This window comes from Echinops telfairi, unplaced genomic scaffold, assembly GCF_000313985.2.
Source record: "Echinops telfairi isolate 266 unplaced genomic scaffold, ASM31398v2 ScPeMD7_3533;HRSCAF=4204_0, whole genome shotgun sequence".
In the NCBI taxonomy this organism is placed as follows: domain Eukaryota; kingdom Metazoa; phylum Chordata; class Mammalia; order Afrosoricida; family Tenrecidae; genus Echinops; species Echinops telfairi.
Window position 1 is genome coordinate 48,153,355 of NW_022107431.1, and position 27,375 is coordinate 48,180,729.

The 27,375-nt window shown below is 41.0% G+C and overlaps 1 protein-coding gene and 1 non-coding gene across 4 annotated transcripts; both read right to left on the reverse strand.

The window, feature by feature from the left end:
* Positions 1–1,210: 1,210 nt before the first annotated feature.
* GPRC6A (G protein-coupled receptor class C group 6 member A) lies at positions 1,211–25,472 on the reverse strand. 3 transcript variants are annotated; one of them, XM_013004511.2, is made up of 6 exons: positions 25,279–25,472; positions 23,814–24,117; positions 19,855–20,166; positions 9,818–10,036; positions 4,505–4,628; positions 1,211–2,466 (listed from the first exon to the last, which is right to left on the reverse strand). In XM_013004511.2, exons 1-6 carry the CDS (start codon positions 25,470–25,472, stop codon positions 1,352–1,354), a joined length of 2,268 nt encoding a protein of 755 aa, XP_012859965.1. In that variant the 3' UTR covers positions 1,211–1,351. The 3 variants fall into 3 exon arrangements, with proteins under 3 accessions (XP_012859965.1, XP_004702079.1, XP_012859964.1); XM_004702022.2 differs by having other exon boundaries at positions 19,333–20,166; XM_013004510.2 differs by lacking the exon at positions 9,818–10,036 and having other exon boundaries at positions 19,333–20,166.
* LOC115871072 lies at positions 7,182–7,345 on the reverse strand. The gene has a single exon (XR_004047061.1). It is a non-coding gene; the product is annotated as a U1 spliceosomal RNA (small nuclear RNA).
* Positions 25,473–27,375: the final 1,903 nt, after the last annotated feature.

The window sequence follows — 27,375 nt, forward strand, 5'->3', positions numbered from 1 at the left end:
CGTCTACATGTCTCTTTCCGCCTGGGCGTTGAGGCCCGTTAGATCGAGTTCCCTCCTGTCACCCCTGTTCTTTCTTACAGGAGGCCGGCCTTGGAAACCCACAGAGGCATTCCACCCTGCCCGAGAAGGTCACTATGGGCTCGATGCAACTTGATGGCAGTGACTTCTTCGCTTTGCTTCTTTGTCATGCTTTGTACTCAGCATGATTATCTGGCACATGGTAATTTCCAAGGCTTGTTGAACTGAAATGGGGAAACAAAGGTCCAAGGGAGAAAAGGGTGTCTAATGCAATGAAGATTGAAGAGAGACAGTAAGGGATGGAGCAAAAGACAAATGAAATAGAAGAGATGCCTTTCACTCTGACTCTCAGGGGAAGCAGGTAAAGAGAGAGGAAGATATAACTCACTAAAACACAACTCATTGCCATCAAGTCTACTCCGACCCACAGCCACCCTATGGGAGAGGATAGAATTGCCCCTGTGCATTGCTGAGGCTGCTAATCTTTATGGGACCAGAAAGCTTCATTGGTCTCCTGAGGAGCAGCTGGGGGTTTGAATGACTGACCAGTGCTGGCAGTTCAACACAAAACCCATTATGCTACCAGAACTCATAGGAGGCAGATAGGTGGTAGGAAATGGGGAGAATTTTGGATTATGGACTGTGTTAGTCTGGGTAGACTAGGGAAACAAATTCACAGAAACACGAGTTTTATATAAAAAGTAAGTGGACATTAAGAACACATTCCAATCCAATCTGGTCCAAGCCCATAAGTCCGATATTAGTCCATATGTCTGCCACTGATCTACAAAGTCCTCCTCAAACTCGCAAAACACATGCAATAGCACTGACTGCAGGAGGAAAGCCGCATCAGTGAATGTGTAAGCATCTCAGTGCTGGCAGGGGTCTCCACATGGCCTCTCCAGCACCCAGGGTTGCATCGGGGTCGGTCCATGTGGCTTCTCAGGAATGTCTCACAGGAAGTTGAGATGTCGTGCCAGCTGAGGCAGAGAACTAGCTAAGGCAGCTGCACCCTGATCTGACCATCAGAAAACAAGAGACCAGAGAACAAGAAAAGCGAGGCTTACCGAGCCATTTATCTCCCCGCCCTTCAATTAATCCCACATGTGTTTATCGTCCAGGTTGGCACAATAAACCTTAACCATCACATGCATTTTATTTGTTAAATAGGCAATTGGACCATGTGAGTGTTTAATAAAAATTTAGAGAAGACTGGTTGGTAGCTGAAAAAATACACAGGACACATTTACTGGGACAGTAGAAACTCATCTTAAATGTTAAGACCCTAGAAACATTTCCCCCCCAGGAATTTGGAAATCCTTTAGGGCCTTATTCATATACTTGAAATCCTTTTACGAGGCAATGGTTTAGGGACTCTTAGACTCTTTTCTCTGTATCTATCTGCAAACACGTGTGCCTGCAGACCTTTGCTTTTCTGTGAGGCTGTAGACTTGCTGTCAGAGCTGGGGTTGCTCCCGGTGGTGTTGCTGTTGGTGGCGTCCAGAGACGCATGGCTCACGGCAATGCTGCTTGCACTGTGGGAAGAGTAACTATAAACCATCTGGAGGAAGGCAGATTTCGTGTTAATCTCTTGCTTCCAAAGAAGAACATAGCATTTGGGGAAGAAGGTGCAGCACAGAATTCCATAATTTGATATCAGAATGACGATAACCTCTACAGCCGGTAGGTATTTGCCAAATGTGTTGGCGTAGACAGGGATGAATGTGATCCAAGCTATGAAGTAAATGAGCATGCCAAAGGTTATGAATTTGGCCTCGTTGTAATTCTCCGGCAATTTCCGGCCTTTGAAAGCAAAGATGAAGCAAATGAAGGCCAAGAAGGCAATATAGCCTAGCATGGTGCCAAATGCAACTATCGATCCTTCTTCACATTCCAGGATAATGACTCTAGGCAAGGAGACATTCTCCTCCACGACAGGTGCCGCCAAGGTCAACCAGAGTGTGCAAATGACAACTTGGATACCCGTGCACGTGAAGATGATGGGGATCGGTTTATAGAGGCACTTCAGCAAGATCTGCAGCTTGGGATCAAAGCTGAAGGCTAGCAAAATTTTCAAGGACTTCGTCAAAATGCAGGAGATGCAAAGAGTCAAGCTCACACCGAAGAGGGTCTGCCTGGTTTGACACGTGAAGCTTTGTGGTTCTCCAACGAAAAACCCTGTGCTGACAAAGTTGAGGAAATGGCAGAGGAGCATCACATAGCAGACTGCCAATCCCCCTGATGACTTCACAACGGGTGTGTTCAGATTCCTTGTAAAGAGTATGCCAATGGCCAGAACGAACAGGATTCCCAGGAGAGCGAGACCCAGGAGCAGGATAGCCAGGGGGTCACTCCAGCTGAGAAACTCAACTTCTTTTTCATAGCACGTGGTGCTCCTGCCAGGGGCCCAGTGCGTCTCGTTGTTGCATACAAGACAGTGATCCATATCTAAAAGACAGAGGCTACTCGCTTACTTTGTGAACACTTTAATTCGGCGAGAGTCCACGATACTACAAATGAGATGCCTCCATCGGAGACCTGACTAGAAAACAGATATCGATCATTGCTAATTTGACTTCACGTTAACATAAAGCATGCATAGAACTCAACGAGGGTAAGAGAGGAGGAGAAAAGGTAAGAGGATAAGGGAAAAGAGAGAGAAAGATCAAGAGCAAACACCAGCTAGACTATTAGTCACTTGGAAAAGAAGACACCCAGCTCATATCCGTGAGCTTTCTAACCTGCTTCTCTCTCCAAACTTGCTACCTGTCAATTCTCAGCCAGGACAACTCCAAGTGCATGAGAGGAGAACTGTGTTCTTTAGGGTTTGCAAGGGCTGTGATCTTTCAGAAGTACATTTTCAGGCCTATTTCTCTGAATACCTCTGGCTGGATTTGACCTGCCAATCATACTGTTACTAAGCAAGCTCAAGCCATTTGCACCACCCAGGGATCTCTTTCCACCAAGTATTCCTTTTAAAATAACCTCTTCGACAGACAACCAAAAAGTGGATGAAGGGAGACGTCGGACAGGGCAAGATATGACAAAATACCCATTTATAAACTATCAAGGGCTCATGCGGGAGGGGGGAGTGGGGAGGGAGGGGAAAAATGAGGACCTAATATCGGGGGTTTAAATGGAGAGAAAATGTTTTGAGAAACGATGTACAAATGCGCTTTACACAATTGATGTGTGTATGGATTGGGATAACAGTTGTATGAGCCCCTAATAAAATGTTAAAAAATTAAAAAAAAATAAAATAAAAATAAAAAAGCAATCAAAAAAAAACCTCTTCCCCACCTCTATCTGTCTCTTGACCCCTGCTATTAGTGTCTGCCAGTTCGTTCATTCGGTGCACATTTACTAGCCTTCTCCGTGGAACGGGCCGTATTTGGTATTGTATAAACAGAGAAAATTAAAGATTGCAAATGACCTCAACTCCATGCTTTCCTCCAAACCAGTTCCAGTTGTCCATACGTGTCAATCAAAGTAATTTTTCCTGTTTATAAAAAGAATCTGAATTGGATCTTGAAAGACCCTTCTACATCTTTTGGGGAAATAAATGGTATATATTTCTCAGTGTTTTTATTTGTCCCACTTGAGAGACAGTTGCCAATTACTGTATTGCCTAGAAATGCCACAGACACTCCCGGCTCCATGCTACCACGTTATCTAATTATTTAGATAGCAAGATCCATCTCAGATTGGAGTAAGTGGCCCTTTGTGAGACAGTGACAACCTGAAATGAGAATATTTGCATAGGGGGTGCTTCTGCATCCTTGAAACTAATGAGAGAGAAAAAATAGTTTCTTGGGGCTCCTTCCAGCTCTGCATTGGAATGTTTTACCTTTAGGGAAAGTGCTGATAGCTCCTATTAGGTTTCCCAAGGCTGGTGATTTCACTCTTGCTCTTTGTGTATTTTTCTCTGATCTGGTAGCATTGTCAAAGATAGGATGACAAACAATCAGTTACTGGCAACTGATCTGTCAATAGTGGGTACCCTTGTCTTGAAGTGGGTTCTTTCTTCTTAGGATTAACATTTGTGTTTTTGTAGTAATGAGGTCTACAGGGTTCTCACGACTATTTATTTAATCTAGGTACCTCTGGATTTCTACTATTTTCTTATGATCAGTTAGTTATTTCAGCATTCTAGTTATTTATTTATGATTATTGACAGACGATTACAAGACAGACATCTCTGTGTGGAGATATATAGACAAATATGGGCATTATCCTGTAAGAGGTGCTGGAAAGGAAAGGGTTGAAGAATGGTATTTTCACTTGGAAGTAAAATTACTTTTTTACCATTGTTATTGGCTCAGTATGATTGACATAACAGAGAAGATTCTGAGATCAAGAGGAATCTCATCAGAATTTAAATGATCAAGAGCACGAGAAACTTCTTTTTTATCAAATGAGAAATAAAAACAGCCTGGAAGAAATAGTTTAGGTGCACAGTGCAGTGTGCTGAAATAACTGTAATTACCTGTCTGATTAGTGTAGTGGTTTTCAGGACAGTTCACACATTCATAGCAGCAAGTATGCTGACTTCTTGTCGTTTTCTTCATTTCTCCAGGACTGCATTCTTGGGAGCATCTAGACTGAACTTGCTGTATTCAAGGTGGAAAGAAATCCCACATAGATTAAAGACATCACAACTAGTTTTGATATAATGTGAAGATATACTTAGTAAACAGTATTGAGATCTTTGTTCCTATAAGAATGTGTTGGGAGGCACCATAGACTTCACCCTATGCACAAGTGGGCAGTCCTGCACCGTCCTCACAATGGTTCCTATGCATGAGCCCACTGATGGCTCTCTCTCTCTCTCTCTCTCTCTCTGTTTTGCCACCCCTCCATTTTACCAAACCTGATACCCTTTTCCAGGTATCAGTCTCTCCTGACAGTATGTTGAAAGTATGGAAGGTGAACTCTTGCCGTCCTGGTCTCTTAGGAGCACTTTGGCCTTACTTCGTCCAGCACGGATCTGTGTGTTCTCTCAGCAGTCCGTGGTACTTTAAGTGTCCTTCTCAAGTGCCACAATTCACATGCATCGAATCTTCTATGGGCTTCCTTAGTCCATGTTCAACTTTCACATGCATGTGATGCTACGGAGGATATCACGGCATGGGGTTAGGCACATTTTAGTCCGCAAAGTAACATTCTTGCTTTTCAGTACTCTAGGGAGGCCATGCGCAACAGATCTACCTAATGCAACATGTCTTTTGATCTCTTGACTGCTGCTATCATGACCATTGATTGTGGATACAAGTAAGACAAAATTCTTAACAACTTCAACCTTTTCGCAATCTATCATAAATTGTGATGAATTTATCACAATGCTACCTATTGTTCAGTTGTGAGGATTTTAGTCTTTCCTATATTTAGTTATAATTCATGCTGAAGGTAGAATACTTACTCTTCAATTCATCCTCACCTTCAGCAAGCAAGGTTGTGTCATCTGCATATCACAGGTTGTTAATAAGCCTTCCTCCAATCCGGATGCCACACTCTTCTTCATATAAGCCAGCTAGTCCGGTGACTTGCTCAGCATATAGATTGGACAGATATGGTGAGAGGATACAAGCATGACACATACCTTCCCTGATTTTAAACCATGCAATATTCCCTTGTTCTGTTCGTGCAACTGCCTCTTAATCCATGTACAAGTTCTGAATGAACTTGAATGAACACAATGAATTGTTCTGGGATTCTCATTCTTCTCAAGATTATCCGCAATTTATTATTTCAGCCAAGATCCATCTGACATCAGCAATGATATACCTTGTTCCATATCCACTTCTGAATCTGGCCTGAACTTCTGGCCAGAGTTTCCCTCTCAATCTTTGCTGACAAAAAAGTATTTGCTATGACCAAGTCGTTGTTTTTTTTCCAAATTCCATCATGTGATCTCCAGCTTGATTTCTATCACCAAGTCCGTGTTTTCCAACTACTCTGCCTTCCTTTTTGCTTCCATCTTTTGCATCCCAATCCCCAATAACTACCAGTGCATCTTGATTGTATGTTTGACCAAGTTCCAACTGAAGTCCTTGGAAGAACTCTTCAATTCCTTCACCACTAGTTTTTGCAGTTGGTACATAAAGTTGAACAACAGTTGTGTTGCTCAGATTTCCTTGAAGGCAGAGAGACAATGTGACCACAGAGAGCATTGCACCGCATGAGGGACTTGGCAGGAGCCTTTCTGACAATGAGCACCACGGCCTTCCTCTTGATTGTGTTATTCCAGGCACGTAAATCCATTGATTTTCTGATTCAAAATGGCCAATACCAGTCCATTCAGCTCAGCAGTGCACAGGATATCGATCTTCATGCATTCCATTTCATTTTTGACCACTTCCAGGTATGCTAAATTCATACTTTGCACATTCTAAGTTCCGATCGTTAGACGATTTTTGCATCTGTTTCACTTGACCTTGAGTCATGTCCCATCAGCAGATGCAGAGCCCGAAGGCTCCACACTCACACGCTTTACCCCACGCACTCCCTGTGGTCCACTGCCCTCCAAGAACTCAGCTCGTCTGCACTCAGTTCCAGTGCTCTCACACCCGAGGGACCCATCTGCCAGCAGTATCTCCAACAGTGATCTGCTTCCTTTGCTTAGGCTTTCCGAATCTGAAAATGCTTGGAAGCTATGCAAAAGACCTTTAGTGGCTTCTTCCTCAGAAGTGGGGCGCCACCTCCTTCTTTGTCATCTCTTCTGAGTCAGGAAGCTCCATTGAAACCTGTTCACTCTAAGTGCCCCTCTGACATTTGAAATAACAGTGTCAGCTTCCGGCATCACAGTAACACACACGTCACCGCAGTATGACAAACTGACAGACAAGTGGTGGTGTTCCTTCAATGGACTTAAAAAAATCTTGAGTATGTGAACAACATTAAAAATATATAAAATGTTTCACGTGAAACAACTATGCTTTAGGTGGCACACTGTTTTGTCACATTAGAAACAAAATTAGGAAAATTAACCCTTTGACATGTTCTAACAGAGAAAGAAAAGTGTAGGTTAAATGATGCTCTGGATATTTGTAGTTTATGGAAGCCTAGCGGTTTAGTGGTTACATGTTGGATTTTCAATCCCAAGGTCAGCAGTTTGAACCACCGACTGCTCCTCAGGAGAAAGGTGATGCTTTCTTTTTTTTTGTCAGGGGAGAGCGCGAACGCAGTCCCCCACTACCACAAATTATGCAGTCAAGTTTCCCACATTTGGGGAAATCGCAGGGGTCAGCACATCCGGAGTGCAATGGATAAGCCTCGCCCTGGGAAAACCACCTTCGTGATCATGGTATCTCCCCTGCCCGGTAAGTATTGAAAGGAGATGCTTTCTACTCCCATAAAAAACAGTCTCAGAAACCCACAGAGGCTGTTCCCCTGTGGGACACCCCGAGTTGTAATTGACTGATGGCAGTGAGTGTGTTTGAATGTTATGTGTTATAAAGAGTTCAACTATATATGAAAATAGAAAGTTATTGCGATTTTGTACTCTCTAGAAGAAAATCAGTAATCAAGCCTGCAAAAGTACAAATCCAAGAACCATATTCAATTTAAATCTAAAAAGGCATAATCATGGCCATGTTTCATTTAAAACTACTCTGAAAAGAAGTTAACAAGACAACTTTAGAGATATAAATAGAATTTCATTCCTCCCGAGAATTTACATTAAAATTCTGCAATCACAATGTGAATCATACGCAGCAACATTCTACTTTTATTCTCTTTATTTAGCTAATAATTTTTAGCACTTCAGTTATGTTACTGCTTTTTGTTCATAGTCCCTTTCTGATGGCATCTCTTGAGATGACTCATGCTGTTGTTTGACTCTGAACTATTGGAAACCAGAGAGCATGGCTAAACGGAGCTTTCTTAAGACTCCCAAAACTGCTGCTAGTGCTGACACTGCAGCCAGTCAAAACTAAGTCATCTGTCTTATCTCTTGGAGATGTGAAAGATCCGGCCGAGAGAGAGAAGCAGCCAAGATCATTGGCCCTGTGTCTACAAACCCTTGCTTTCTTCTCCTGAACACAATTTGTTGACCTGAGTTCTCCACAAGCAGAATGTCTGCCTTGTGGATTCCCCAGAGAAAAATTTTAATCTGAAGCATTCACTCACTTAAAAGGTGATTAGTGGACACAAAAGGGTTTAACTATTAGATAAAGCTGGATCGCATGAGGGGTAAACGCATAATCTTCCTGCCCAGCAACGCTGTGTCCTTTGTTCACCCTCCTCAAGAGACAACAAACACATTTTAAAGTCTAGTACAGTTACATACAATGGTAGAAGTTGAGACCCCTAGGTTGGAAGGCACTAGACAATGGATTCAAAGATGCCCGTGATCATGAAGACCCTGTAAAGCTGTGCACAGCTTTGTTACCTTGTACGTAGGGTCACCATGAAGACAACGGCAGGATGGTTAGTTGATGGCAACCATGAATTTTCTCGTTGTAGGAGGTGTAGCAGGGAATGGAGCACTACAAATCCTGCTCTCATAAGCTTTCACTTCTAGTTGACAATGATGATAATAAACGAGCAAAAGGTACACAAAATGCAGAGAATGCTAAATAGCGATACATGCTAAGGATGAAATAAAGGCAGGACAGTGTATAAGAACAGATGGGGAGATGATGCAATTTTAATTAGAGTATCCAGGGAAGAAGGCTTCACTGCAAGAGTGACATTTTAGAAAAGGGTTGAAGAGAGGAAGTGGACCATGTGGACATATAGGGCGATTGTTACAGGCAAGGGGAGCAGCAGGTATAAAGGCCTTTAGCTAAAAGCAAGAATCAGAAAACCAAACTTATGGCTATCGAATCAATTCCAAATCATAGTGACCCTATAGGACAGGGTAGAACTGGCCCTATGGGTTTCTGAGAATGTAACTTTTTACAGAGCAAGAATGGCAGGCATATAGTAAGAGGGAGGTGTGTGAGATTATAGGAGATGGGTAAGGGTCAGGGAAAATGGTAGGCAATTGAGTCTTAGAAGTGTAGAAGGGTATTAAGAGGTATTGAGGGCAGGTCATGTATAACTCTCTAAAGAATTTCCTTTTACCCAAAAAAGAAACAAGATGCCATAGACGGGTTTGTGAGCAGAATATTACATTTGCCAGGGTTACTCTGGTGTCTGTTTTGAGCCAGATTGAAAGGACTAATTGTGGAAGGAGGCTTTAGCATGAACTACACAAGTCAGTTGCTGATTTTTGTGATGGGATTGTTTTGAGAGAGTATATCAGGACAGTTTTGGAGAGGTAAGTTGAAGTGCCTATTCGGCATCCAAATAGAGATGCCCCAAAGACCGTTGCTTGTTTATTTGGGTTGGATACAATTCTGGGGATCATCAGTCCATAGAAGATATTTAAATCCACAAGACAGGATGTGATTACTAGAGAACAGTACTCAGCAAAGAGGAGCAGTCTGAACAGGGGAACTCCGATACTGAGAGGGTAGTGGGAATGAGAAGGAGTCAAAAAGGTAAACTGCCTATTAAGAGTGGTGTTATGGGAGCAAGCAAGCAAAGCAGTTCATGAAGAGAGTCCTTGTAGAGTGAGAGAGTTAACATGGGTTGAATTGTGTCACCACAGCATGTGTTTATATCCTACACCTACTCCTATATCTTCGGATGTTTAGTGTCTATTCTGTGCTAATATAGTGTCTATACTGTACAGTGAATGAGGTGAAAGGTCATTGAAGATCTTGGTTGAGTTCAAAATACTTCTGCAGTGAGGGACCAATTACTTTTCAATGAGTCAAGTTTAATGCTACAAAGCAGTCTACCATAAAACTACCTTAAGATTCCTGAATTCATTTTTTGTTTCTTGGTCTTTAAAGATGAAGACATCCTTCTGCAGGTCATATTCTGCCATCTTGGTAATCATCATACGTCCATCCGTCTCAATCTCCTTCCAGAGCAAAACGTCATAGCCAATGTTCAGATCCCCATTCGCATCAAAATGAAAGGAATTATTTCCATCAGTGAATGTCAGATTTTTCAGCACGTCAAGTAACTATAAAAAATAGAACAGAAACAAACATTGAGTACACACTATCAGAGTACTCATTATTTCCATTTTACAAGGAATATTCAAATAATTTGAAGAAGGAAATACATTTGTATCTAATAATATGCCGACTGGTTAAAAAGGATTGTTAACCATATGGTAGCTATTTAAGAATGAGTTCAACCTAGTGTTACCCAAAGCTTTGACAAGTGAATTTGGAAAAGCAAGTTAGTTTCCACAGGTGGTAGCTTTCCTGGCCTGTCACAGTGGAATCTGAGCATCTGAGTATTTCAGAATGTGTCACGCCAGGAAGAAACCTGGGCTCTGATTTCGATTCTATACCTTATGTTGTGATCTTGATGGTCATAATTTCAGCTTCATAAAATCATCTGTAAAATGAGGGTAACAGAACTTACTTAATTGGATTATTTTGAGAATTAAATAAATTACGCATATGAAGAATTTAGCCTTCTATCTGGAACAATTGAAAAGCTAGATATTGCTATTATCTGTGCCTCTCAACCTTCCCGATGCCTCGACCCTTTAAACAGTTCCTCATGTTGTGGTGACCCCCCCAACCAGAAAAATGATTTTCATTGCTACTTCATAATTGGAATTTTGCTACTGTTATGGATCAGGCAACCCCTGTGAAAGGGTTGTTAGACCCCCAAAGGTGTTGCAAACCACAGTTGAGAACCACTGTAGGGGCATTTTGCAAATAAGTAACAATGCATATTACTATTCATATCTGTGATACCTTTTTATTCCATAACAACTCAGTGAAGTGAGTATATTGAGGATTACCTGCCTCTTTTCTTGGGTGAGATTCCCAAGTACTAAGTGGTGAAGGGCCTGTAATAACATACACGATCAGTAATAATCCACAAGTATAGAATAACCTGTGATAATTATAGCTTGATTATTTAACGGTTATATTTCTTATATTATATAAATACAACAAAATTGTTTTGTAAAATCTTCTATGTTAAATTATATTATTAGATACAACATTTTAATAACCATGTTTTCTCTTTATTTTCCTTTAATTACTACTTTATTCTCAAAAAAGCTATCAATACAGGTTCACAGATACTAATTATCACACATATAGTTAAAAACACTAAATCTGACATCAGGGCAATGAAAATAATGTGAGTTTACAACACGCACAGACGAAACCATGTGATTTTGAAGCATCCTTAACTGAGTCATGACGACAGTTCTGACCGGAACACATTAGAAGGTTCAAAAAGTAAGTTAGCATAGAGCAGGAACCTTAAATGTATACGTATTGATACACGTAAACTGGGCTTACAAAGTGTTTTCCTTGGTATAACCAACTGTAGGAATGTTTTTATTAAAAACCAAATTCTGCTGAAACACTTAAAATGTTATGGACAGTCCTTGGGGGCTCACCCCCTCTGGCCACGTCACCTGGTGTGTTGTGCAACTCCCCACCCCTCCGTGATGCGGCTGGTTTCTTTCACATGGAACACGCTCTTAATTCGAAATCCTCTTCATTATTTTTCCTCTCTGATCCCAAAGCAATCACAAATTGCAGAGCGCAGAACCTTCTTTCTGTCTTTCTTGTCTCCACTGACTTGGTCTGAAAGGGCAATCCCAGCCAGCAGGTGTGCCTTTGTTCACCATCTCCCAAGTGGAGTCCAGGAGATGGAGCTGCAAGCAGCACTCTGCCTCTGGGGAGCGCTCTGAGGAAGGGCCCGCAGTGGGTGGCTGTCAGGGACCTTCGGGAGCCTGCCCTTTGAAACCATGCCCCGTTACTCATTGGGTGCGTGGGAGAGCCAGGTTTTCTGTCAGGGCTCTCGCATCTGTTTCCACAATCTAGTGAGAGCTACAAACCAAATCCAAACAGCCGCCATCGAGTGGGCTCCCCTCACAGTGAGGACAGCCAGTCGTGAGTTTTCATTTTTGATTGAGATGAACTTGTTTGTCACTAAAGACTCCAAGTCCATTTCCATTTTACATTTCCTCCTTTCTCTCCCTCTCTCCTTCTCCCCCTCCCTTTTTCAAACCACTTAAAGGAATCTGGAGAGATTTTATTTAAAAACGTAGTATGCGTATTCACAACTCATTTCAAGAAACGCAACAACAATACCCTACTAAACCCTCCATACATGGGGACAGCCAACATGGAGGTTGGCAAAGTCATGGTTCACTTATGGCCCCAGGCTGTCCTTGTGTGCTTAGTCACCTCGGTGTCACCCAGTTGCTTCTGACGCAGAGCACTCCTCTATTTGGAGGCTGCACATGTTTCTGGGGGCAGGCGGCCTCATCTTTTTCCTGTGGAGTGGCTGGTGGGCTTGAACCGCTGACCTTTTGGTCAACAGTCCAACACTGAACCCGCCACATTATCAGGGCTCCTGAGTGAGGCCTGGTAAAATCGTCTCTAAATTTTATTTCTAGTTTAATTCATAAGATGATTTTTTTTAAAAACAAACAAACCTTAGAGCAAGACATGTACTGGAATGTTACTCGTCTTGCTACCCGACGTGTAGTGAGAATCTGCACGCACGACAGCAGGGATGGAAAATACTGAACTTAGAAATGAGCAGCCGTGGGGAAGGTGTCTGCAGTGGAAATCACAAGGGCGGGAACACAGGTTTCAGTCCCGGCGCTGTCACCAACTTGGGTACATAACTTATGCCTCAGGACCCCTCTGAATGCACTGGACCTCTGGTATGCAAACTTAATGATCCCCTGTGACTTTTGCTGATCTCAAAACCCTATGGAATGAAGCAAAGTGTAGTCTCTTTCGCGTCTTTCACAGTGACCCCTTTATACAGTTTCCTTTCATTTTAAAGGAATCGAATATAAGAAACTCAAGCAATATTTTACAGCAAAATCTATTAGCTGGAATAATCATGCCAATGTCTGACCATCATCCCGTTGATATCTCTAAATGCATCTATCCCCACACCCCATATTCACAACCCCCTGTGATCAAGTCTGTTCTGCCTCCGAGGGGCCCTGCTGCGTGGGGTTGCTGAGGCAGAGAGAGAGCCTCGGCTGTCTCCCCTGGCGCATCAGCCAACGCTTACCCAACAAAGCCAGCAGGGCTCTTAAGTGGGCTGTATGTTTTATTAATTCTTCTAACAAATATTAATTCACATGACTTTAAAGAAGAAAAAGTTAATATCCCAACAAACTAATCTCTATGGTGAAATAAACCAACCAGACCTTATTCTAGTGATTTCCTGGAGGGAAAAAAAATTGAAGGAACTAAACAGACAAAGACAAATCATGTCAAGCCTTCAAGATCCTCATTTCTACCTGTGTACTTGTTTTTCTTAAACTGTTTCCTTAAGCAATGCATGCATGGACGTTCTGGTAACTCAGTTCTGTATGAAGCGTATCTTATTTCTGTCTTGTGTTTGAGCTACAATTTCCACCTGTGTTTTTTCCTGTATTTAATTAGGCTCTGACACATACAAATTCTGTAAACAATGATAACATTCAATAAAGTAAATAAACGGAAGCAATTCTATGCTTGTTCTCACAGCAAAGGAGGTGGAGGCAAATAAAGCCGAACCTTCATTATTCATTAAATATGATAGAACATTTGCTTTGGATTAAGGTAAATTTTGAACATTAACACTAGTTATTGTACCATTAAATGCTTTTTCCATCAATCATTCACTAGTTTTTCATGGAGATCCTGAAATTCATTATAAATTTGACACTAGGGGAAAAAAAGAAAAGTTTTTCATGGCCATTATTATATATTCTTCTTCCATGCAGTAATGTCATGTTTCTAAGAATGCAAATCCCAGAACGTACCCGTTATGTTGTGGTTGATGTCATTTCTGTTTTCCTAACAGCTGCCATCCAATCTATCCTCACAAATGAGCTTTGAAGAAAAATGATCTATGTCAGTGAATTCGAGAATAGCAGAAAGAGCAGTGAGACTGGCATCTCTATCTTACGACTCAGGTCCCTTACTTTTGTGGAGCTTTCCACGGGCATTAGAAAGCACACTGGATGAAGGCCGGGGCAGGCAATTGCTAACTATGCGTGCAAACGTGGGCCAGACTCTTCTAGCTGAAATCTCCTCCATCGCTATCCTGCTGCAAGTCTAGGTCACCAGCAGCATGCTCTTCCTCTTGCCACTTCTTTAGGATGGAGTATGCAGAAGAGGAGTCCTGCTGATCTACCAGCATACTGTAAAGAATCAAAGTGTGGTACACACCATTTCCACATTTGTCTTCTGACTGGAAAGTAAGAGGTTTGATTCTACCCAGAGACTCGGGGGGAAAAAAGAAATCTCTGATGCTCCACTTTCCCAATAAAAGCAGCCACTCAAGTCTCCAGCGCACGGATCTACCCCGAAGCACTTGGGATCACCGTGAGTCAGAGTTGCCTTGATGGCACTGCTATTGTTAGCACATCCAACCTTCAAAAGCAGTAGCTCTCATCGTCCTTCTCACTGTCACAGCGTCAGTGCTGACACAGAGTGACAGGATGGACAGAGAGCTGCCCCTGGGAGTTTCTGAGGCTCCACGTCTACACGGGAAGAGCAAGTCTCACCAACACCAAATGACTCTTACCACAGCACATCCGTCTCCTGACTGTTAAACTAGTACTTGTTAGATTGCTCCATTTGGATGTCTCATACAGTTTTCAGACTCAACATAACCACAATGAAATGCTTATGATGTCTTCCCCACACTAGCCCTCTACTTGTGTCTATTTCTATCTCAGTAAATGAGATCGGTTGTTCAAAGTGCAATCATTTGTCACATCTTTGTTACTTTAAAGCCAATCTAAATTTAAATGATTTCCAAGCTTCCTCCTGTCTATGTATACATTTCCCATCCTTTTTAATGCCTGACTGATCAAACTGGTCTTCTCCATTCCAGCCAGGGTCTCTTCAACCAATTCACACTGCAGGTTGAATTCTACCTTTGAAATAGAAAACATCACCCTTTTGCTTAAAAATACCTGTAATTTATTCTCCCTTGCTCTATCAGGTTTAGACTTTGGAAGATATTCTAAAACCTTTTCTATTTGAAAGATGCTCCTGATACCAGCATTGTCAGCAGCACTGCAAATCTCAGGAGCTTGTGAGAAACGCAGATCCACAGATCCCGCCCAAGAACTACTGAACCAGCATCTGCATCTTTCTTCTTCTTTTTTAAAATCATTCTCTCGAGGGCTTGTACAACTCTTATCACAATCCATCCATCCATTGTGTCAAGCACATTTGTACATTTGTTGCCATCATCATTCTCAGAACATTTTCTTTCTACTTGAGCCCTTGGTATCAGCTTCTCACTTCCCCCCTCCCTTCTCTATCCTCCCTCTCTCATGAACCCTTAATAATTCATAAATTGCTATTATTTTTTCATGTCTTACACTGACCAAACTCTCCCTTCACCTACTTTTCTGTTGTCCATCCCCCTGGGAGGGGGTTATATGTAGATCCTTGTGATTGGTCCCCTCTATCTTCCCCCACCTTCCCCTTCCCCTCCTGGTATGGCTACTCTCAATATTGGGCCTGAGGGGGTTATCTCTCCTGGATTCCCTGTGTTTCCAGCTGTGATCTGTACCAGTGTACACCAGCATCTGCATTCTAATAAGATTCCCAGGCAATTCAACAGCACATCCATGTTTAAGAGCTATGATCGGCAAGAACCTACTGATGAGTCCTTCACAAACCCTTCCAATCTAATTAATATACAACTTCCATGCAAAAGTCTCTTCCTACCGTGACATGGTCTGGCCCGGAGAATGTCATGTTTTCTCTTTTTTCTGGGATTTTGATAAAGGGGTTTCCCCCCTCAAACGTCTACCTTGTTAACTCCTACAAGTTCATCATATTTAACATAGATGCCATGTTCTTTGGGAAATATTTCTAGAACCACTAATTCTGGATTAATAACTAATTCTGAATTAACCAATAATTCTGCTTCAGTTGTGTGTTCTCTGCCGTTCTGTGTTTCTATGTAGCATTATAACACATCATCCTGAATTGACAATGGCTCTTTGGTCGTTTGATTACGTATTCTCGTGCAAAGAAGACTCCAGAACAGAAGGGATTCTTTTTGGCTCTCAGTAATAATTTCAACACTCAGCACAGTGCCTGGAACATCGAAACACCCGACATACTTGTATATTTGTTAAAGAAGGATATTAATAAAAGTTTGACATTGTCTTCTCTCATATACATCAACAATTAGCTTCTCAAGCATAAGAAATGAAGGGCAAGCATAAAATCAAAACCACAAGTGTGTGAGGTGGAATACTCATGCACGTGTGAGAAACATGGACACGTATTTGGAAGTAAAACAAGAGTAACTGTGCTACCCTTGAGTACTGCTCACAAATACCACCCAAGTCTCAACCCAAAGTTTATCTTCAAGCCCTGGGAAAAATTAACTCTTTCAAAATTATTTGACTCTACAATACATAATCATTCAGAAAACACCATTCAAAAAGAAGACTCAACACGACACCATTTGTTAAAACCCCAAACCAAACCCACTGCTGTCCGGTCGACGATCTTTAAAATGTAACGTCTACGCAGGTTTCACCCTGGAAAGATCACTGGTTGCTTTACTTGCCCTACTGACTGAGCCCAGAGGCGCGTGCACACGCGGATGAAAGAAGCGAGTCCGCAGCCATCCGGCCTCCTTTCCAGTCGGTTTCTGTTTGTTTCTAGATAAACAGGCTCTCGGGGCAAAAAGAATGATCCCGGGATTCTAGTGTTTAAATAAACAGTTTAGTAGATTCACTCCAGGCTCCTGGTGTTTAAATAAAACCGTTTAGAAGATTCTGCTTAGATTACACTTTCTTAGCTCTTAGAAGGGTTGAGACTTACTCCTGATACACTTTCCCCGATCTGAGGGCGTCAAGAAAATTCTCTGGCTTGTGTATTTCTTTCTCTGTGAGGCTCATTTTGTCCGCTCCCCTTTACTCCTTTCTGGATGATTACTTATTCCTCCCTTCATCCCTCTTAAACTCCCCTTCCTAAAAGTTCTACATAGTGGTTTCGTTATGGCCCTCAACATTTCAAAACAAAACACACACACACACACACACACACACACACACACATTATATTACATTATATTTGCAATGCACCAGGTCAAAATTATTGCAATCAATTAGAAAAATAAGGCTGAATTTAGAGGACAGTGAAGTGTGTTATCCTTAGAAAGATAATTTATACTTTATGTTCATCTTCCATTAAAATTTTACACTACAGAGTAGTCTTTCAAACAAGCATTAAAAAAATAAAACATTAATGTATATTCTTTCAAACAAGCATTAAATCAAGAGAGATCGTTTTAACTAAAAAACAATTAACTACACCTTCAGTCTTACCTCTTCATCACGGACCCCTAGTGATGTCGTGTTTAAACTCCTCATTGCTAATCAAGAAAGATCTGGCAATCTGCTTCTCATAAAGACAAAAAAGACCCCTCTTGAGACCAAAGTCACTGCCATCGGTCAATGCTGACTCCTAGGGCCCTGGATGACAGGGTAGAACTGCTCTTGGGGGTTTCCCAGACGGTAACTCTATGGGAGTAGAAAACGTCATCTTTTTCCTTTGGAAAAAGTGGTCTCGATCAGCTGACCTCATGGTGAGCAGTCCATCGCAGAGCCACTCTATCACCAGGGCTCCTTTCTTAAAGATTACAGCCTAGGAAACCTTACGTGGCAGTTCTACTCGGTCACAGGATTGCTCGGAATTTGAACTCAACTTAGCAACACACAAGAGCAATCTCTCTATTAGATTTTGGCCTTGCATTGGTGAAGCAAAAATTAACTTTAAAGTGAGCAATTTAAAACACTGTCCATTACCTGATCCACCCAATTGTAAGCTGGTCACCTCAAACCTTGGAGCTGGTGTTTTGGGTGCTTATAGTAAATGCGACAAGACTAGAAGTAGGATGTTCTGATATGCACTCAGGCCAAGGAATCATTTGAGCCTTATTCCCTCATAAAGTTAAAATAAATATTTTTAGAAGATAATTCTTCCTCAAGACATATTTGGCTTTGCACACATATTCTTAAGAAATGTATGTGGCCCTAATGAGTATACTTATCATCATTTAAATAAGCAACCTACTTTTAAATGCTCTGCTCCTCTCATTAAATACACATGGGCATTTTTCATTGAAAAGGACGACCCTAAGCTTTCAGTGGAGTTTCTACCAACTAATCAGAGGGAAGCAAGAGCAAGATTTCTCTCCCGTGATTTATATTTAAATGTGCATGTTATTGACCCTGCTGTGGTTGACCCAGCAACGTTCCACAGAAGAACATTGCTGTTCTGGGGAGATCACCCGAGGTTACCAGCAATCACAAATGACGCAGTGAAAAGCAGTGGGCTTGGTGTTAGAAGACTTGGATTAGAGTCTTATTTCTAGCACTTTCTGTTTCTAGTTTTCTCATACATAATAATTAGGAATAATAAAAATCATGAACCCCACCTGTTGCTAGCCAATCGATTCTGACTTATGACAACTGCATGTGTTACAGAATAGAACTGCTTCATAGGATTTCCTTGGCTGTAATTTCACAGGAGCCAATTGTCAGGCCTTGCTTCTAAGGTGTCCCTGGGAGAGTTCAAACCATCAACTTTTGGATCAGCAGCCAAGTATAAATTACTTGTGCCATTCAGGGCCCATCCCATCCTCCAAACACACACACACACACACACACACACTCATTCCAAAAAAAGGCTGTCAAGTGGATTCTGACTTATGGTGACCCAATAGGACAAAAAAAAGGACTGCCCCTGTGGATTTCAGAGACTATAACTCTTTATGGGAGTAGAAAGTCTCATTTTTTGACTGTGGAGTAGTTGATGGTTTGAACTACTGACCTGGTGGTTAGCAGCCCTTTGAGTAACTACAATGCCACCAGGGCTCCCATTCAGGGTCGTAGTGATAATAAAAATGGTCATTAAACTTGTCTGGTCCAACTCCTGTGTTTGTTAAAAACAGTAAAAGAGGAAATGTATATGTCATTGGAAAAACTGCAAAGTCTAATGTAAATCCACAAGCACAAGCAAAACCACACTCTCAACAGAAGCTTCTTGAGCAAAGAAAAGTATGAGCTTTTGATGGGTCAGAGTAAGAGGTGAGGTGAAATGTCAACCTTCTATAATCCTCAAGGAGGGTGAGCTGTGATAGAAATTCAGGGTCTTCAAACACTAAAGGCGTCTTCTTATAAAAGGGTTAGCATTAAGGGCACTTAATGTGACTCTACTGAGGAAGGGAGGGAAATGAGGGAAATGAGGATGGGGGTTGGTTCTTGACCCGGTGAGTTAGTACCTCCCATGGCTGAAAGGCGTTGGGGTTGTGACAGTCTCGAGCTTGGCACAGATCCCGAATGGCATAACCAAGAGCAAGCGCTGCAAGCTGAATACTGTGAACCAGTCCTGGCTCAGAATAATCCCACAGGAAGTCATTCCTCAGGGAGAAGTTACTTGCTATCGCCAGCTTGGCCAGGGACCCCAATCCCAGAGATTGATTGGAAATGCATTCACTCAACTCACTGTCTTTGACATATGCACAGGCAGACAAGAGCATGATATATTCATTTAAGGGTTTGTTATTGTCCTTGCGATGCATATGCAGATTTTGAAGAAAGGAATGGAAAGAAGACATATTCCCTCTTCTAAAGGCAAACCCCACAATTTTGCCAATCCTTCTCACATTAGGGATGGTGGCAATCTTAGTGGCAGTTGACCAATTATCGCTAGCAATCCAGATCTTATTTATATTCTTCTCAATGGCTTTATTGAAGAGACTGAAAACATGAAATTGCCTTAGAAATACCACGATGACATTGACTTGGGCTTCTGCAATGATCTTCTCAAGTGTCTGATTGATCCTGCCTTCGATGGTGTTATCTGACAGGAAGGCTGGGAAAACCTCTTTGAAGGCTATGCAGACATTATTTGCAGCCGCCTGAATCGCGAACGTGCTGAGAGCGAGACGTCCATAGTCGTCATCTGTGGTGATCATGCCGATCCAGTTCCATCCAGATTTCTGAATCAGGTGGGCTATCGCTTTTGTTTGATAGTAGTCACTGGGCACCGTCCGTAAAAATGAAGGAAAACGAACTTTGTCACTTAGGATTTCAGCAGTTGATTCATAACTGACCTGGAAATCGACAGAATCTATCAGTTATGAGTTCCACGTGACTGCGCGTGTTACGTGCTCCTCTACTTGATTTCTCTACACATCTCTAACCTTTCCCTCAATTCCCTGGTCCTTTTCATCCCTTTCTTTCAATGAACTTCAATTTTACCGATAGCTCATGTCGTGGGACTTACCACCTTGCCATGGCTTTAGATGCCTTGGTCTTTAAAAATTCCATTTGGTGTTTAGCCCTTTAATAGTTTAGACCATCTTTTATATCTCTATCTGTATCTTTAACTCCATCTGTATCTACCGTGTATCTCAGGTCAGGGTTAACAGCAGTTATTATCTAAATATCAAGAGGTTGTTAGAGGAAAAACTGGAGCCAGACTGAGAAGCAAAGTGCATCTGTGAACATCTAATCCATCAGAATCAGAATCAACTCCGTGGCCGTGGCCTAATGTGTGCAAAGTTTTGCCTGATTTACAGACCGGGTGGCCCTACTGGGTAAGTGTCAGACAGCTAACCTCAAGGTCAGCGATTCAAACTCACCAGCCACTCTGGAGGAGAGAGATGAGGCTTTCTGCTCTCAGAAAGCAAGCTACACTCTATAGGGTTGCTATGGCAGGAGGTTTATTTTGGGTGAATATATTTAAAATTTGTTGAATTTAGAACTTTTGTTATTTTATTCTAGGCAGAATAAATCATCCAGTCAAATAAGCATTTCCTCCAAGGTCCAGAAAACTTTTTCTTTAGAGCCAGTTAGAAAATATTGATGCTGGGAGGGGGTTCACACGTGATCTCAGTTGCATATTATTTGTATTTGTTGTTTTGTTTTACTTTTATAACCCTTTAAAAATGTTAGCAAACAAGCAAGCAAAAACACTCCTTGTAGCTTGGGAACAAAAGCCTCTGGGGGCCACATTTAGCCTTCACACTGCTGTTTGCTGAACCTGCTGCAGTCAAGAAAGCACCAAGGTTTTGGGAAAAGATCCCTGGCAGCAACCCTGGTGGTGCAGTGCTTAAGCATTGGGCTAACTGCAAGGTCAGTAGTTGGAAGTCACCAGCAGCTCCAGGGCTTTCTACTCATTCACAATTTCAGAAGCTCTGGGAGCAGCATTATACCCTGCCTTGTAGGGTCACTATGAGTTGCCATCAGTTCCATGGCAGTGAGTTTGGTTTAGTTTGCTTTTTAGAAGGAGCCCTGGTGGTGGTGTGGGCTAGGCTTTGGGCTGTTAATCTCAAGGTCAGCAGTTCAAACCTCCAAACTGCTCCATGGAAGCTGAAAGATGCGACTGTCTTCTCTCATAAAGATTTATAGTCTTGAAAACCCCATAGAAGGTCGCTATGAGAATCAATTTGATGACAGCGGATTAGTGTGTGCTCAATTTGGCCTGATTTACAGCTTTGGTGAATATTTTATGCTTAGCTCTGTAGAAAAATATTTCTGACCCCTGGACTAGAAGATTATTTGAGTAGATGATTTATTTAACTACTCACAGCAGTCACAAAGAATGAGAGGAACACAAACACTTTGGACTCAAGGTAGTAGCATTCTGATGCCACTACATTTTTTTAAAACTTACCATCGATTTACTGGTAAATTCCTAGGCCTCTTTTGACTAATAAAGGAAAAAATGTAAATGGATCCTAGAGCACAGCAGACATTCACGGAGCACTAGTGATCTACTTAGGGTGGACCCTGCCAGTGCAGCTGCACTGTAGGACCTGACCCTGTGTCAAATCACTGCTATGTCTGTTAAGTATCCCCTTCCTTTCCGTGTTCCCGATCACAGAGAGTACATTTTGGCATCTGTCAGCCATTGCTAAATCCATTTGTTTTTCCTACTTGACACTTCACTAGGATTGTGCGTACTCTAGAGTCTAGATCATGGGTCGGCAATCTTGTGAGATGGGAAAGCCAATCCTGTCTGTCACAACAGTTTAAAAATTATTCAAGACCCAGAAATATATTTTCACAAACGAATGAAATCGCCATTATCTAAATAACACCCTGAGATTTTTTTCAATTTTACTTCAAAACCACATGCATGTACTGAAAGATCTGCATATAGCCTGTGAGCCAGTTTGCCAACGCCTAGTCTATATTATCTGAGGCAAAGCCTTATCTCTGATATCACTGGGGAATTATTATTATCATTAATCTTGTCATTGAAGACTTAGACTTTCTCTTGTTTCTGATGCAATCTTACTTAAGTCTCATATTGTTGCCTATCTACAGTTTACATGTTTAAATTGTTAGCGCATAATAAAACAGTAAAAGAAATCATCCAGTCACCAATAATCATATATCAGCTAGTACCTTTACCTCCTATTTTCTTCCATTTTTTGACCTGTATACTCATTATAATTAATTATATTTAATTTTAAAATAAAATTAACTTGAATTATGTCCTAAGTACTTTTTTGGAACACATTGTAATTATCACAATTGCTTCTATAAATGATCATTTCTGGTGGTTTATATCTTATTGGATTCCTAGTTATTTTGTAATTAAAAATAACTACTGTTATTTTTAATTACAAATGAGTATTATTTTTGCTTATAGTTAGCTTTCATTCTTTAAAAATACTGCTTATTTTATTTGATTGCTTTTTAAATGTAGATCATTAAATACAATTTCACATTTCCTTGATAATTCAGGATTTTCATAAGAAAGGATCACTAATCTATAATATAATCTATCGAGATTGTTTAAGGTTATATGATCTATTTACTTATGTTCCAGCAAGTTAGATGTTTTAAGTTCTTATGCATGTTATAATATATGTACTTTTCCTATCTGTTCACTTCTATAAGATGACTATTTCCTGGTAGTAGGACAACTAACTTTTGCCTTCTTATTTCCTTTAGGCTTAGAAAGCAAGGAACGGGGCAAGTTCTAGACTGGTGTACTGTGAACATAAATAGATTCAAAGTGAAAGTCAAGGGAGCTTGTTTGGCACTGGGTAATGTACAAGAACTGGCACATGGGATCTCTACTGCCGGTTTTAGATTTTCACAGATATTTTGACTAAGATTGTGGTTAGAAGCTTAGACTGCCCCATTGACATCCTTCCCTTCACCCTCAGAAGAAATGAGACCTACCAGGGCTTTCATCGTGCTCTCTGACCCTGTCTCCACAAATGCATCTCTCATCCTCCTCCTTTCTGCTCAAACTTAGTCAAAATAACCTTGAAACATATTGATGGCATATTCCAAACTTTTCCTTGTTGCTTCCTCTGCTTAAATACTCCCACTCTGCTCCGTGTTCCCTGTGTGACTCTCCCAGTGAAGCTTCAGGCTCGATGTTCTTCCCTCAAGAGATCTTCCTTTCTTGACCATCAGACCCCTTTGACTCCTACTCTCTTCCCTTTTCTTAATATCAACATGTTTTGGAATAGTGTATTGACATTTTCAGATGTTTGCTTTTTATCCAAACCCTACTGTACACGGTCAGTAATTAGACATGATAGATTGAGGCAAAAAATACCCATCAAATACTTTTCAACTATACTGTCAAGAATTGGGAACAACTTTGTATTGACTGGTGAGAAAGAACAATGGGAGTAAAACCAACATCCTAAATAATTCTCCAAATTTACTCAGAGGCTTTCATAATAATGAATATGATCAAGAGACATATATGGAAATATAGCAAACCTACTTGTGGTATGAGCTGTAAATTCAACATCCTGGAAACGGCCATGGTTATTTCTGAGTAGCCAGCACCTATGACCGCCTTTACCCTGGGCATGTAGCTGGAATAGTCACACTTCAACTCCACAACTTCTCTGGAGCAGTTGAGTTTAGAAAGAAATCTGAGAGCGGCTGCCATTGCCACCGTGACTTCTGTACACGTGTCATAGATTTCATACCCAAGTTTGACACCAGATAATAATGTTGAATTATTGATCATCTCAATGCTGTGTATCATAGCAAGAGTTTGAAGAAAGATCGATATCTCAAAACTGTTGGGAAAAAAATATTGGGGGAATCAATACATTTTTTGCAATCAGAACTCTTCTATATAATCCTGCTATCTCACTTTATTTGTATTTCTGCATATAATTAGAAAAGCCTGGTCAGTGAAGCCCATCTGTTAAAGACTAAATTTATTTATTTAAAAATCATTTTTGAGAGAAATCTTTGTAAAAGATATCTAGAAATCACTCAGCTTACTAAACATACAATAAGATATATGTCAAATGATTTTTGTGGTGAATTTTGGGATCATTTTGAGCAATAGGGTCATATTTTTAAAAATTATTTTTATAATTAGATCTCATCATTTTATTATTGTCAAAATACTTGCATTTTAGACTGATCAGGTGCTATTTTGATTTTTTGATTCTAATCTGCTTGTAGTTGAAAACTAGATAAATACAGCCCTCAAGGATTGAATGTTAAACCAGTTCTGGGTAAAAGCTCAACAACCTTCCCCTAAATGAAGTGCATTAATCTAATTTTAAAGCACAGCTTTTTCCAAATTCAGAGCACTTTTTCAATTTACTTCTTGATTTGTGAATTTCTCAAAGCATTTGGTTACATGATTACTGCTTTACTGTTATGTTTACCTTATCCCCCCACTGTACAAGAAGGGTTATAGACATTTCCTAGTACGCAATAGTAATTTGCTAATTTTTTTTGAATTTAGAAAGTGGGATATTATTGATCAAGCTTTGATAGTATAAAGTCTCATTTTAATTCATTAATAGAAATGAGATATTAAAACAATTTGAATAAAACTAACAACATGGACCTTATAAATAGGAAATTTGGAGAACAAACATTAAGATCTTAGTTTTCAGGAAAAAGAGAGAAGAGGGAAAAGTTAAGGATCTCGGTTAGCTGACAATTAAATCTTATAATATTTTCAAAGCCTTCCACATTTAAGCTACATTAATCAGGATCTGTCTAAACGGGTCACCCCTGTATCTTCAGTGCCAGGATAGGGCCTAGGCCATGTAGGTATTGAATAAATACTTGGTCAGTTTAAAATGAGTATCATTTATCTTGAGGAGCTAAGTTTTATTAAGATATCTTTTTGATACCATACCTACACATTACATCTATGCTAATCTTCTGACATGGCCTTGAAGTCAATGTGTATTCTCTGAGGCTTTACTCACCCAACACACTTCTGGATCTGTGGTCGTCTGGGATAGTCTTCTGAGGACATCATTTTTTCATGAATGGCAAACAAACCTCCGATCATGATGTGTCCTGGAGAAGTGGCAGCCACAAGGTCATCCGGGGTCTGGCAAGGTTGGGAAGTAGCAAGAATAATCACCAGACAGGTAATCTGTATAATCAATAATGCCATATTGCTTTCTGATTTGCTCACTTCGTGAGAGTTCTTAGGTATCACTAAGCTCAGAGCATGTGCACACCGTTCCTGTTTCACCTGTAAACATCAAGTAAAGCAGGGGCCAGTGCCAGGACACTAAACATTCAGGTACTCGTGATCGTCACAACAGCTCTTTCACCTTTGAGAACATGCCACACTATGTCTGGACAGAGTGGATGTGTGTGATCACAGTAACTTTAGGTTAATGCTGCGAAACAAAACAAAACAATCCAGACATCACTATGTGATGACACCCTGCACTGATCTATTGAAGGCATGGAGTCAGGCTGGATTGCTTTTAAGATGAAGGTAGACGCTTCAGAAGGGAAGCGTTTGAGGAACTTTTCCCACTTCAGAAACAGTTCTGTATTTCCAAAATTATCACATTCACGATCCTAACCATTTTACAAAACATATCGTCATGATTTTATTTTTCTTAAAAAGTTCCAATTAAGAAACAAAATATAATAAATTGAGGTATTTCAAGCTACCAATTTACATATGATATAAATAAATAGGATTTTGTGGTGCTAGCCAAAACTAAAAATGAGATGACACTTAACTTTGGACCCAAAGGGACTGTCCAGAGTGTCATAAATCATTTCCATAGTTGCATAATTTTTATCTGATGAACTCAGGACTAATTTCAGGCTGTGTTCTTGTTGTTTTTAGGTGTGGGCAAGTAGGTCCCACCTCATAGTGACCATATGCACAAGAAACCGATATACTGCTGGGACCAGAGCAATTGTTATGTTTGAGTCCAACAACTTGCTTGTCAACTGGTTGTACTGTAGTGGTTTGTGTGTTGCTGAAACCTATTAGACTGGTATATTAACATGCCAGCAGGGTTATCCACGGTGAACAGGTTTAAACAGAGCTTCCAACAAACAACAGACAAAGAAGAAGGAATAAACTGTCCATGTTTGAGGAATTAGCCACCCAGAAAGCTTATGAATAGCAGGAGAACATGTTCTTAAATACTTATAAATCTGAACTAACAAGGGTATCTCTTGGAATTTAATAATAGATAGATCTGTGGCTTTGGCACTACAGAGAAAAAGTTCAATTTTAAAATTTATCCCCCAAACTCCATTTTCAAACATTGGATTAAGAAGGAATATCTTAATTACAAGCAGTTCAAGGTTCAATAAAGCCAAGTCCAATTTGTCTGATGAGTAGCAGATAAATAAAGGAATTTCAGAAAATAAAAGGAAGTGGTGGTCAATATGGCATTTTTTATTTCTCAGTTGTAGTGGAGTGAAATTTCTTAATATGGCTCTTCTAATCAAGCCTCTGCAACTCCCACCCAATGACTGGGTGGAACTATGCAAATAAGGTGTGTGAAACAGTGAAGGAGGGGATTGGTGGGGTTTTGTTACTACCAGCCCTGGCTAGAAGGAGGTGGGCTATCTTGGATGAGCCATCTTTGGACCAGCAGGAGAGAGGAGAGACCTGGAATAAGAGCGTGTCCAAGATCTCTGTCTGAGGCGGCAGAGGATGCTGAGAGCAGATGCCTCACAGACGGTGGCACAGAGACTCAGAGGACCAGTGCCAAGGCTATGAGGTAACTTCTTACCTGACCTAAGATCATGGAACTTTGGGCCTGAGTGACAAGGTAGGCCAGTTTCCTGGCCTGTGGAGACAAAGACCAAGGGACCACATCACTGAGGGACGAAGGACCCGGGAGAGCCTTGGCTACCAATTGGTCGAAAGGCTGAGAACTGGATCAAAATGCGGCTACAAAAAAAAAAAAAGAAAGAAAGAAATGTGGCTACTATGGGGCTGAGAGGTTGAGCCCTGGGCAGAGAATTGGCTACTGGCTGAGGAAACCAATGACTGCCTCCTTACTGATTGCTGATCCTGACTGGTGGTAGCCTAT

Coding starts and splice junctions, on each gene's coding strand:
- GPRC6A (XM_004702022.2), bottom strand. CDS start 25,472: ATGGCATTATTGATTATACAGATTACCTGTCTGGTGATTATTCTTGCT. Junction 24,118..25,278: donor CAGATCCAGAAGTGTGTTGG/GTGAGTAAAGCC, acceptor TTTTCCCAACAG/TTTTGAGATATCGATCTTTC. Junction 2,467..4,504: donor CCACTACACTAATCAGACAG/GTAATTACAGTT, acceptor TCTGTCTTTTAG/ATATGGATCACTGTCTTGTA.